Here is a 13253-nt window from a genome sequence, read left to right as displayed (position 1 = left end):
TGATAAATCAACTTTTCCCTAGTTTTCGCCGAGATTCTCTCCCTTAGTGCTCCCTTAGTGTGTTTGTAACGGCTATTGTCTGTGAGCTCGAACTCGATTGGCTTCGATGCCGGTCGGTATTGCTTCTAGAGCTCGATGTAGACTCGGAATCAGATGATGATTCAGGCTCGGTATCGGTTGACCTCTGCCTCTTAAGCTCGAGATCATCTCATCATAGTTCGATTCGTACCCGAGCAGGATAACGACTTCAAACTCGGTGTTTGACCTATACCTGAAATATGAAGCTCGTTCATACCATCTTCGGAACCCATCTTGATATTATGAAGCCTTTCTTCGATCCATTATGTTTCGACCTCGATCAATCATATGAAGGCCGAAATCTATTTCGACCGTATAGAGATAGTCCCCTCGTTTCTCGGGAAAGGATGTGGCGAGAAATGATATGATTTTCCAACAGCTCGATCAGATATACGCTGACATTTGCATTGATCCCGACCATGACGTAAGTGATAGATGTCCCATCGGTTCAGTTTTACCAAGGCATTTAATGTGTGTCAGACGGTGGTTGGCCACCGCTGATATTGAACTGTCATTGCTTCAATCTATAAATAGCCCTTCCTTCCATCATTCATCACTTTCACGTCTTCAACCTCCAAATTTTCTAAGTTCCTTTTAATTTTTTCTGAGTTTTCCGTCTGCAAATCTGTGAATTTTACTGCAAATTCTTTCTTAAAACATCAAATACTCCCTTTCTTTGTTCACGGAATTTTTAGATGGCAAAAACGTTTAAAATTGTTCCGCAAAAAGAGACCGCTTCTTCATCTCGACCCGCCAGCGGCGAGGATGTGAAAGAGCCCCGCCCTGAGGAATTCGCTTCGGTAGGATGCTCGACCGTAGGCGATTTTAAAATTGAAAAGCCTTCTCCGATACCGGGTAGATGTGAGCCGATGTCGAGGTACCAATGTTCAATTACCGAGAAAGTTGTCGAGAAATTCATACAAGAATGCAACTGGGATAATAAACCCGTAGTAATCCCAACACTTGATGAATCAATTACTACCCACGTCGAAGGGTTCTTAAGTGTTTACACTTATCCTTTCACGTTGGGCCCTCTAGACCCTGTCATCGTTGCCTTCTGTAAGAGGTACGATGTGACCCTCGGCCAGATCCACCCTTCTTTTTGGAGGATAGTGATTCTTTGTCGATTTTTCTCGAGCAAGGTCGAAGGGCGTATCTTTACCATCGATCATCTTATGTGCCTTTATAGTCTCCGACTTTATCAAGGAGGGTTGATCAATCTTGCTCGCCGAGCAACCAAAAGCCATTCTCGAGCATAGACGAGACTTAGGATCGGGGTTGGATGGGTTGTTTTGTTCGAATCAAAACCTCGGACCTGATCCATGCCGATGACTTGCCATTTCCCGAGAAATGGAATATGAGCTATGAGTAAACGTTTCTCTTTGCCCGTTTTGATTTTGTGATTGCCTTTCATTTTGTTGATCCATTTTTCTTTTCTTATCGCAGCCGTAGCTCGGATGCCGGAACCGATCCCGGATCTTAAACAATGGGTCGAAGGTCTGGTGTTGCAAAGACCGTACTCTAAGTGTGCTTGGGTTGAATTATCAAAGGGCCGATGGAAGGCCCGCAGTCATGGTAAATCTTTTTATCGATTTGTCTCTTTATTGGTTTGTCTGGTAAATCTCCCATTTTCTCCTTTGTAGGACTCGGGAAAGATGTAGTCATGAGGCCCTCATCTGGTGGTGAAGAAGTTCCTGCCCTGAAACAGGTAAAAGAAAGGAAGAGAAAAGGCGTACCGGGCTCCCCGAGCTCGGAAAAGAAGAAACCAGCTAAGAGATCTCGAAAGCCGAATGGGGATCTGATGTTATGTCTTCGGAAGTGGTCCGCCATTTAAGGGACGAGCCCGAAGAAGGAGAGGACAATTTAGCCTGTGTACGGGCTAATGTTGTGATTCAATAGTCTTCCAATTTGGTGGAAGCAAATTAGGGAACCCTGGCCATAATCCCAGAATAAGAAGAAACCGAGATTATCCCTCCTCGATCTAGGATGATTGAAAGGGATACCGAGGGTGGGTCTTCTCGGGCAGTAGAAGATATTTCAAAGGATGAGTTCGGGATAGTTGATATTTGCGGATCCCCTCAAATTTCGGACGCCATGATTCGAGAGGCCAGCATGTTGGAGAATTGGTCCTGTGAGGGCATTCAGGAGTCGGCGGATATTCACGGTTTTCTGGAGGGGCTTGAGTCAGGTGCCTCAGAGGAGGTTACCGGTTTTGGTGGAATGCCGGTACCCAAAAAAGCATCATGGTCGGGTTCTACCGAGCCTTCATCGGTTCACAAACTGGTGGACCGATTCCCAGCCCCGAGTGTCGATCCCGATCGTAGGCGGAAGATAGTGCTCTCCGTACCTGAGGATACCCGAATTTTTTCTCCCCCTGTGGGAATTGCTAGTTACCTTCGGTCCTTGGTGACCGAAGAAGATCAATCGGTAATGAATGCGGTGGGGTCCGCTTGTCTCTTCAACGAGGCCTAACATGTTTTGAATCGGGTAACACTGATGGTATTTTTGCCGCTTCTTTTATACTTAGAGTTGTAGGTAATTCTAACATTTCTCCTTCTGTTTGTAGGCTTCGGTGTTGCATCACGAGGCCTTTCTTCGAATCCAGGAGGAGCAAGATGCCGAGTTTCAGAGTCTTACTGAGAAGAGTGATTCGTACAAGCTCCTTAGTGAAAAACTTCGAGCAAATTTGACAGCAGCTCGAGAAGAACACGAGGAGATGGCTGAGCAGGTATTCCGAATGTTCCATGATAGTGAAGATGAAAAAGTGATAACCACTAACGATCCGATTCTGCAGGTTCGGCAGAGGATCGAGCAGATTGGACGCCTTAACTCATAGGTAGATGCGCTACTGGCCGAGGCAGAAGAATTTAAAAAGTGTATGGATATCCTTGCCTCGAAAAAGGAAGTCGTTCAAGCTCAGTTGGAGCTGTCTGATGCCCAACTTTGATCTGCGAAAGAAAATGCTTCGGGGCTGATCAAAAAGATGAAAGAGCTTCAGCATCAGTTGGATTTGGCCACTTCAGACAAAGCAGATTTGGCTAATGAACTTGAAGTGGCCAGATCTGAGGTGATCGAGGCCAATACAAGAGCCGATGCCAAAGTGGCTCAGTTCAGGATCGATGTTGAGGTTAGCCAAGCCAAAGCTAAGAGCATAGTCGAACATGCAAAATGGCAAGCTCGGAGAGAAGCTCTCGAGGAGGTCAGAGCTCAGGGCTTCGATATTGGGGCCGAGATTGAAGTCGCCAAGGCGGAGGAGAACAAAGCTCGAAAGTTGGCCTTTCCTGAGGAGGACACCGATGACTCGGGTGAGTCTGAAGATGAGGAAGATACCGAGAACACGGCCTCTGATGAAGATTGTGCCTTTTAGGGCCTTGGGTAGTTTGTTGCGTTCTTTTGATACTGCTTCCGGTCTTTGTATAAAGAACTTCCTTTTGGTTGAGTTGCCTTTGTACAAAAATTTGTAAATATAAATCTTTCTTCCTTTTGAAGCAAAATGGCCTTTTAAGCTAAATAGATAGTTTTTTATGATCATTGTTGCCTTCAGGCTTTGTGGGTAGTCCCCTTAGCTCGAACAGTCTTCAGCCTTAAACAGTCGAGTGTTCATTTGAACTCGAAGTAATGAGTAACTTACTCGAAGTAATGTGGCCCGTAGGCATAATGGTCGAGTGAATGCTTGCTCGAACTCGAAATAAAAGTAGCTCGTGGGCTTAGTAGTCAAGTGAATGATTCAAACTCGAAGTAATGTAGCCCGTAGGCATAATGGTCGAGTGAGTGTTTACTCGAACTCGAAATAAAAGTAGCCCGTAGGCTTAGTAGTCTAGTGAATGTTTCGAACTCGAAATAAAAGTAGCATGTCGGCTTAGTAGTCGAGTGAATGATTCGAACTCGACGTAATGTAGCCCGTAGGCGTAATGGTCGAGTGAGTGCTTGCTCGAACTCGAAATAAAAGTAGCATGTAGGCTTAGTAGTCGAGTGAATGATTCGAACTCGAAGTAATGTAGCCCGTAGGCGTAATGGTCGAGTGAGTGCTTGCTCGAACTCGAAATAAAAGTAGCTTGTAGGCTTAGTAGTCGAGTGAATGATTTGAACTCGACGTAATGTAGCCCATAGGCATAATGTTCGAGTGAGTACTTGCTCGAACTTGAAATAAAAGTAGCTCATAGACTTAGTAGTCGAGTGAATGATTCGAACTCGAAGTAATGAACCCCGTAGGCGTAATGGTCGAGTGAGTGCTTGCTCGAACTCGAAATAAAAGTAGCCCGTAGGCTTAGTAGTCGAGTGAATGATTCGAACTCGAAGTAATGTAGCCCGTAGGCGTAATGGTAGAGTGAGTGATTGCTCTAACTCGAAATAAAAGTAGCCCGTAGGCTTAGTATAATAGATCTCGAAAATAGAGGATTGTTTCTAGGATATAAGATATTGGTAAAGAAGAAATTTTTCTTTGTAAATCATTATACATGTATTCATGTTTTGTGTCAAGGCTCAGGCCAACTATATGGGCATGGCTCGTTTGACCATTTGGCCCTTACAATTTTTCATGTCGAGACACTATTGCCAAGAAATAACGAAGTAACTTCCTTTGCGCTAAACTTGATAATCATCGCAGATATGTTCAATGGCAATGCCCCCCAGTATCCGAGGTTGATTGTAAGGAGGCCTCGGATACTGTTGAATTGTTCTAGGTTAGCACGATCAATGGTTGTCTCATTAAAAATCTTGCCAAAAAACCTATTTGGGACAAAACCATGCTCTCTGGCCTAAAGGCTTCGAGTTGAATAATCTGTCCATCTTTGGTCGAACACTTGCAAGGGTTAGTTTCGAAATATGATTGAAGGGGGAGGGGGAGGGGGGGTGCCTTAGCAGTAGTATCGTTTTAGGCATTACACGTTCCAATTGCTTGGTAGTTGATTGCCATTTTATCAGACCGAGCTTGTAGGATTTTTGCTATATGACCGGTATCGGTCTCTGGTCGACCTTTGGTTGGTAGTTCTTTTAGTAACGGACCTAGAAACCAACTGGTCGTCTTTGACTCTTATTTTGGATTGATATCGATTGTGCACATCGGTCTAAGTAATAGCTGGGTACTTGATCAGATTATGCTTCAGCCGCCGTGAAGCCATCGAGCTTCGTTCGTTTAGACCTTGAGTGAAAGCTTGAATAGCCCAATCGTTTATGACTGGTGGCAGATCCATTCGTTCCATTTGAAAACGAGATACGAACTTCCTTAGCGTCTCGTTATCCTTTTGTATTACCTCGAACAAGTATGACTTTCTAGTCTCGGCCTTTATGGCCTCGGCATGTGATTTTACGAAGCAATCTACAAGCATAGCAAAAGAATCAATAGAGTTAGATGGTAAATTATGATAACATATCATTGCCCTTTTTGACAGAGTTTCACTGAATTTTTTCAATAATACAGATTTGATCTCATCATGTTCTAGATCGTTTTCTTTAATGGCACATGTGTAAGAGGTGACATGTTCGTTGGGGTCGGTCGTCCCATTATACTTAGGAATTTCGAGCATGCGAAACTTCTTTGGGATTGGTTTAGGGGCCGCGCTTGGGGGAAAGGCTTTTGTACGAATTTTTTGGAATCTAAACCTTTCAATATCGGGGGTGCCCCCGGGATTTGATCATCCCTGGAGTTGTATGCTTCTACCTTTTTGTTGTTTTCTTCGATCCGTTTTGTCAGTTCTTCGAACATCTTAACAACTCCTGAATTAGTCCCCGATTCTTGCTCATTTGACCTCACTATGGTTGGCTCCGTTCTGTGGGCGATTTCTCGAAGTGGACTGAGCTTCGGCCTGCTCGGTAGCTGGGTTTGGCTCTGCAACTGAGTTATTGTTGCCTGTTGAGCTTGCAACATTTCGAAAATCATACGCAAGCTGACGCCGTTTTCCTCGACGTTATGGGTATCTCGGGCTGCAGACCGAGCGTCACCATGAATGCTATTTTCAGGTTCAGAATGTAGGTTCGCCTTAATGGCCACATGCGAATTGATATCTATCGGCACTTCGATTCAAGCTCCAACGGCGTTGACAAGTGGTCTTTCGGTACCGGGTGTCAAGTTGTTGTTCTCATCTTGAAGACCGACTTCGTTGTCGATAGGTGAGGCCATTTGATTGGTAATTAGCCGTTGCTAATTCGAAATCCAAGATACTTTCGGAAACAAGCGCAACACGGTGTGTTTTTGTAGATTCGTATCAAATAACCACTGTTATCCTTAGCCCCACAGTGGGCGCCAAACTGTTTCACCCGAAAAACGGATAGAGTTAAATTTGTACGTAGTTCTAAGGATATGTGGTATAGCTTAATACAAACCGCAAGGATAAATAGAAATATCAAATATGAATTGCAAATAGTACAAAATAAATACGGTTGTAAAGAAGATGATTTTTAGGAATGAACGGGTTGAACCAATTTATGAAGCTTAGAAGAACAACTCTTCTCTATATGAGAAAATGGTGTTTGAATTACAATGTAAACTAAAAAACTCCACTGTACAAAAATGTAGCCATCCTCTTTATAGTGGAGGATCCTACTTTAGATATATTTAAAAATACATAGTGGAGAACCCATGATAAATCAGTTTTTCCTTAGTTTCCGCCGAGATTGTTTGCAACGGCTCTTGTCTGTGAGCTCGAACTCGATTGGCTTCGATACCGGTCGGTATTGCTTCTAGAGCTCGATGTGGACTCGGAATCAGATGATGATTCAAGCTCGGTATCGGTTGACCTCTGCCTCTTAAGCTCGAGATCATCTCATCATAGTTCGATTCGTACCCGAGCTCGATAACGACTTCGAACTCGGTGTTTGACCTATACCTGAAATCCAAAACTCGTTTATACCATCTTCGGAACCCATCTTGATATTACGAAACCTTTCTTCGATCCATTATGTTTCGAGCTCGATCAATCATATGAAGGCCGAAATTTATTTCGACCGTATACAAAATTCTAGCTTTGAAGAATTATATCTTTAGTATATACTGCTGCTAGGTTTAAGTTAAAAAGTTTCCAGTTTGATTTATTTATTTAGGCGTTACACAGTATGTGATTGCTTGACAAGTGTTAGTATAATAGAAAACAAAGAGCGGTTGTCATCAAGTGTGAAACTAGAACATCGAAAACTGATAGAATGATGGGCTGTTTATCTATTTTTTGAAACTAACCGATGTTATAACATGATAACCAAATATGGAAGAAACCTCAACTGATGATAATCAATTACTTCATTATCATTTTCTGGTTATCTGTCGGTTGTAGACTTATTTAACAAGAATGACATTGAACTACTTATTAGTACTTAGTAGGACCGTAGGAGTACTCATTTAACGAAAATGACATTAGACCAGCTTTTACACTTAAAAAGTTTGGAACTTCGGTGAATGTGCAACAGCAAAAAGAAAAAAAGAAAAAAAAAAGACACAAATGATAAAATATAAAGTTTTTTTTTTCTAAGTAGGTTTTACTTTGCAAACATTTTTAAAAGAGGATGAAACAAATTCCCAAACCCCACCTAACAAATTGTGACCCCATTAAAAATGAAAATATAATCATTGTCACAATATGATGGAGATGACATAAAAAGAATAATAAAATATGTATGTATAATTCAAGTCGTTGCTAAAAATTACTAAAATCATTGAATTAGGGTTTCCATTGTTAGTAGATTAAGACAGAAATGCTTAGAATAGCAACCCAGTTGAGACTAAAAAGCCCAAGTAGCGGATATTCGGCCCGCCCGCCAATTTCAAAATCGATTGAGTTACCACCACCACTTGCTCTTCTCCTCTCTGACCAATATCCCCAGCTGTGTAAGTTCCTAATTTCTCTCTTTATTTCTGTGTAATAACCCTAAATTCCCTTTTTCCCAAATACTTTTTCAATGATTTTTGTATGTTTATTTCATTAAAGACAAATATATATGATAGAATTAGGAGTTCTAGTTCTTGGGACTTAAGTCTTTAGTTTCAATACATCCACCAAATAATCCTAATATACTAAAAGGGATTTTCTTTTCTCGTTACAGTTTTAAGTCAATTTATTAGAGAAATACCCTTTTCTAATCCTAATTACTGTAATCTGAATTGCTCCATTAGGTTAAATCCTGTCCTAGTTAGTGTATGCAGTAGGTCCTTTGAGTTAAATGTTATTATGCCATGGATTAGAATGTTTTTGTATAGGTTTCAAACTTAGAAATGAAAAGAAACAAAAAGAAAGAAAGATGCTTTAATTATATTAAGAGTGTAAGCCGAGTGAAGAAAATATTCCATTTATGTATTGAAAGATTACTTGGTTGATAAATTTCTTTGTTGTGAACCTCAGCTGCTATTGCTTTTCTTCGTTTGTCTGAACAGATTATTGTTATGTACTATTTCTGTAGCTGATGCTCTTTGGTGTTGGAACGGCAAGGTCATTTTGTTTCAAAGGAGTATATATTAACTCTACTATTATAGTTGGTAATATTTTCAGTAGAAGAAGTTTTAGTACAATGAAAGAAGTTGGAACTGATAATGCCTCGAGTTTGCTTACATCGGAATCTGTGGGAGAGGCTCCTGTTCTACGTCATGTGTCTGTCAGAGCAAAATGTTCTTCAAATGTTCAATCAACCCCAGAAATCGAAAAGAAGTATGTCCATGGTGTTTATGATGCCATTGCTCCCCATTTCAGTTCCACTCGGTTTGCAAAGTGGCCTAAAGTGTCAGCTTTCTTGAACTCATTATCTCCCGGTTCACTCATCTTAGATGCTGGATGTGGAAATGGGAAATACTTGGGGTTAAATCCTGATTGTTTCTTTATTGGCTGTGACATTAGTGCTGCTCTTATTAATATATGTGCAGATAGAGGACATGAAGTTTTGGTTGCAGACGCTGTGAACCTACCATATAGGACTGGTTATGGTGATGCAGCGATTTCTATTGCTGTGTTGCATCACTTAAGTACTGAAGATAGGAGGAGGAAAGCGGTGGAGGAGCTCGTCCGTGTTGTTAAAAAGGGTGGGTGTATTTTAATTACAGTCTGGGCCAGGGAACAAGAAGACACGTCGTTAGTTGAAAAATGGACACCACTTAACCAAAGGTATATAGCAGAGTGGATAGGACCAGGAAGTCCTCGAGTTCGCAACCCTTCATCTCCTCGCACCCTTGAAAGCATCCCAGAGGCAGAGGAAAATGGTGCTGGGGAGCAGTTGAAAGACCTACAATATGCAAAGTCTTCAAAAGTAAAATCAGCTGAAGTTATGGACTCAACCTCTCAGGATAAAGGCCGTTCTTTGCTTACTGGATCTGGAAAAGGTTATGCAGAGCAACAGGAATTCTTTGTTCCTTGGCACTTACCTTATCATAGAGCTGAAGTAAGTGGGGCTTCAGCTGTTGCCTTAGCTAGTGGTTTGGCAAAGAAAGATGATAAGAAGGGCTCTGTGGTGTATAATAGATATTACCATGTTTTTAGTGAAGGTGAACTTGAAAGGTAATTCCTTTTCTATTTTATATAAGAAAAGTAAAGAATTTCCCCTAATTTTCTTGTTTGACTGATTTCATTCTGTCAAGTCGCTATATGTTAACAAATGCATATCATGGTTGTTAAATTTTATAATCTATAACATGATGACTGAATGTCGTTACACTTCTCGCAATTGTTCCATTATGTTTTTTTTTTGTGGCTAGGAAAGTGTAAACAGTTTGTGTCATTCTTTGAGTAGAAATTTAGTGTACAATCAATGCTCTGGCAATAATATGTTCATAGAGTTTGAATCTCTTAAAAACATATGATATTTGGGAGGTCACATGTGAGCTTTTGAAATTGTATTGACCTCAAAAGAGCAATGAGTTTTAGAGTTCTGATTATCTGATTATAGGCGATGCTAGGAGTCTCTTTCATCCTTATTCAGAAGTAATTTTGACGTGTTACTGTTCTCTCCCAATAAACTGAAGTGCGTGCATATAGATGAATGAATGAAACAAAACAAATCCAGTTGATCAGCTTTTCTTGATAAGTAAAAATAGGTTGTGCTTGTTTGTCTCTGAGTCATTTCTGAAGTTCTTTTATTGCTTCTTTCATACCCCCTTATGGACTGAAGGGAAAGGCTTTTGAGTATTTGGGGTGGGGGGTGGGGAGTGGCAAGATGAGGCAGTACTTCTCTGTTATGTAGTTTCGCAAAATTAGAAGTTTGACCAATTTGTAACAATGAGCTGCACTAGTTGACATGTTCTGTTCTTCGATAGGTTGGTGTCTGGTCTGGATAATGCCATTCTCGTTGATAGATTCTATGACAAATCAAATTGGTGCGTCATTCTTGAGAAAACATCGTGATAGTGTTGAACTTTTCAAATGATTCTTGCACTTCCATTTGGCGAAGTCAAATCTTTTCAAATGATTGTATTCTACAGATTATGGAGGTTATCAACAGAAACATATGTCTAGTTTTTCATTCTCCGCTGCTCGCTCGGTTGTTGCCTGTATCTCTCATCCTGGATTCCTGGTGTTATCACGTGCCTGATGTGGTTATGTATGACAGTATCTTGTAAAATGCAATTCTTTTTTAAAGATTTTGGGTGACAGGCCTGAGAACAAGGGGTTTGATATCCCAATAGTTACTTCAGTTTTAGGAGATAACATTCTCTTGAATAAATTTATGGCTATGTTTTTAAGGGAACTGAATGCATTTCACAACACTTAGCTGAATTCATTACTGACCATAAAAACCATCCCTCAAGTTTACGGGTTGGACTAAACTCACTCCTAAAATATTACAGTAATCATAAAATGTTCTCCAAGTAAGCAATTTAGCACTTTAGACTTTTTGTCCAACTATTAAAGTTTCTACATGTAAATTCTTTTGACATTTTTCAGTCCAGTTGAGTACCAGGCAATTTTGCATTCTACTTTTATCTATCTTCCCATAAGCAAATGAGAAGTCGTAGAGTGTTATTTTGGTTTTAGGCTTTTTTCAAATACATAACATTATTAGTCACCTCTTCAAAAGTAAGCAAAGAAAGATGCACCCAAAAGAGTGGTTTAGTAATCAATGAAGTAACTATACTATTTGGAAACCGAGGTACAAATTCTAGCAACGACAAAAAAAAAATAATGATTTCTTTCCATATACCTAATTCGTGATTGATAGAATTATCTGTATTTGTGCTGGTAAAAGGTAACATGTATTCAGTGGAATAGAGCTGACCCGGCACAATCACTATTAAAGAGAAAAAAATGTAGGAGATAGATAGATGGTGATTAAATTAATAGGAAAGACTTGAGCATAAGGTCTCAGTTCTGGTGAAGTCATAGCTTTGGACTTCAAAGTTTCAAGTGAGAATAAAGAGCCGTATTTCACATTGAACAGTAATTGTTTTTGTAGAAGATTGATGTGGGGAAGCAGGGAAATGATGTTAAATGAACAAAAATTTCATGTTTGGAGGATGTTTTATAGTTATTGTAATACCTGAGAAATAAATTTATTCCAACCATCGGCGACGCTTGGTTGGTAGTTATTCTAAACTTAGCATCGTTAATACATTGTTTGATTCTTGTTTGTCTTTTTGGCATAATTAATATTGTTCATAAATTGGGTGAACATTTATGTATTGTTCATAATTAACATTTATTTTTACTTTTACTTGTCAAAATTAACAAATCAAGAGAAGATCATATTTTTTTTCTTATTTTACCCTTATCATTAATTACTCATTTCACAAATCTATTTTGAAAAAATGACATTGTATAGTTGATCTCAAAATAATAACCGAATATATATATTATATATATTATATACAAAAATTATACATTTTTTTGGCTACCGAATATAAATAGTTTCTAGCGCGGGCTAAAAGTGAAAAAAGCTCAATCTCAAAATACTATCATTATTATGGGTAATATAGTAAAATATGTATTTCATCTATTATTTCTTATCCATTGTGGACAAATAAAAGTGGACGAAGAGAGTAATATTTATTCATGCAGAATATAATATGTGAAATAAAAAAAGAAATTTTAGTAGTATATGAATTAAATAACTAAATTGAAAAATATATATATTTTAAAGTAAACAGTAATTAATCTTTTTGGGGGGTTAAAAAAGTAGAGTGTTAGAAAACCTATTTTAATCACACGCTGTACTAATTTTGAATACAAAAGATCAAATCTAATAAAAACAATTTCGATATTATAATTCTACTAGTAAGAGGCTGGCCCGTGCTATGCTAGCACTAGCGCAAGCTTAACACATATCTCATTTTATTTGAGAATAAATATCAGAAATCTGATAAAATAATTGTTGCAGCAAAGTTTTTTTATTACTTGATTTTAAACAGATGACATATTTTATATTTAAAACAAATTTAACTTTAACTTTTCATTTTAACTTTAATGAATTTTTTTTATAAACATACGAATGATATCACAAGACCATAAGTTTCAAAAATTTCTATAGTTACACAAAAGTTATACTCTTGTCGTCTTAATTTATATGAATATTCTTTTTTTTTAATCAGTTCAAAAAAGAATCACATCTTTTTATATTTAGTACTAATAATTTAACAATAAATTATTTAGTGTACCCTTAATGAAATATTTAAGGACACATGGAGTAGCATATTTAAGCTTCAGAAGACTTTTTTAACCTTTATGGCAAGTCAACTAGGTCATTTATATAAGTTAAAATCGATAGAGTAATATTTTGTTGCTTTTTCCGGGTCTTGCTTTTTTCTTTTGTATTCTTTTCATGAAACAAAATCTCTTTAAAAATGCTATTGTAATCTACGACAATTCTCTTGAAGCTAAAAATTAAGTTATATCATTTAGTATAATACTAAGATTCTTTTATGAACTAATTAATCCAACATCAATTAGTTAATTTTTCTACAAATATATTCCGGCAATCAAGAAAAATATAAGGTATATAAATTACAGCTTCTAATATTCGTTATGTCAAACTTAGGGTATTATAGCTCCTTCGTCAAAGAATATTTGTATTATGTAAAATAAGTTATGACATGTGGCCGTCCGAGAAAGGGATACGTGGAGTTCAAGACAGGGAGATGGCTGAAGACTGAAGACAACTGTTTCGTTTGTCACCAGGAAGAATAATGCTCATAAAGATGTGATAAATGCTCTTCTTCCGGTGGCATTCAATACAGAATATTCATAGCATTAAGAGCAGTTATCCGTTACAAG

At 38.6% G+C, this 13253-nt stretch overlaps 1 protein-coding gene across 5 annotated transcripts; it reads left to right on the top strand.

The window, feature by feature from the left end:
- Window positions 1-7747: 7747 nt before the first annotated feature.
- LOC104097471 (tRNA (carboxymethyluridine(34)-5-O)-methyltransferase-like) lies at window positions 7748-10753 on the top strand. 5 transcript variants are annotated; one of them, XM_070200056.1, is made up of 3 exons: window positions 7748-7894; window positions 8464-9548; window positions 10469-10753. In XM_070200056.1, exons 2-3 carry the CDS (start codon window positions 8467-8469, stop codon window positions 10500-10502), a joined length of 1116 nt encoding a protein of 371 aa, XP_070056157.1. In that variant the 5' UTR covers window positions 7748-7894; window positions 8464-8466; the 3' UTR covers window positions 10503-10753. The 5 variants fall into 5 exon arrangements, with proteins under 5 accessions (XP_070056157.1, XP_018626784.1, XP_009602323.1 ...); XM_018771268.3 differs by having other exon boundaries at window positions 8438-9548; window positions 10304-10753; XM_009604028.3 differs by having other exon boundaries at window positions 7762-7894; window positions 10304-10753.
- The last annotated feature ends 2500 nt before the right edge of the window (window positions 10754-13253 follow it).

This window comes from Nicotiana tomentosiformis, chromosome 4, assembly GCF_000390325.3.
Source record: "Nicotiana tomentosiformis chromosome 4, ASM39032v3, whole genome shotgun sequence".
Taxonomy (NCBI): domain Eukaryota; kingdom Viridiplantae; phylum Streptophyta; class Magnoliopsida; order Solanales; family Solanaceae; genus Nicotiana; species Nicotiana tomentosiformis.
The sequence above is the reverse complement of the archived record's forward strand: the minus strand, read 5'-3'. Positions and strand labels throughout refer to the sequence as shown.

Bases quoted from the DNA above. Each gene is read 5' to 3' on its own strand.
- LOC104097471 (XM_018771268.3), top strand. From the start codon at position 8,467: ATGCTCTTTGGTGTTGGAACGGCAAGGTCATTTTGTTTCAAAGGAGTA. The intron at 9,549-10,303 runs GTAATTCCTTTT...GTTCTTCGATAG, and splicing joins AGTGAAGGTGAACTTGAAAG to GTTGGTGTCTGGTCTGGATA.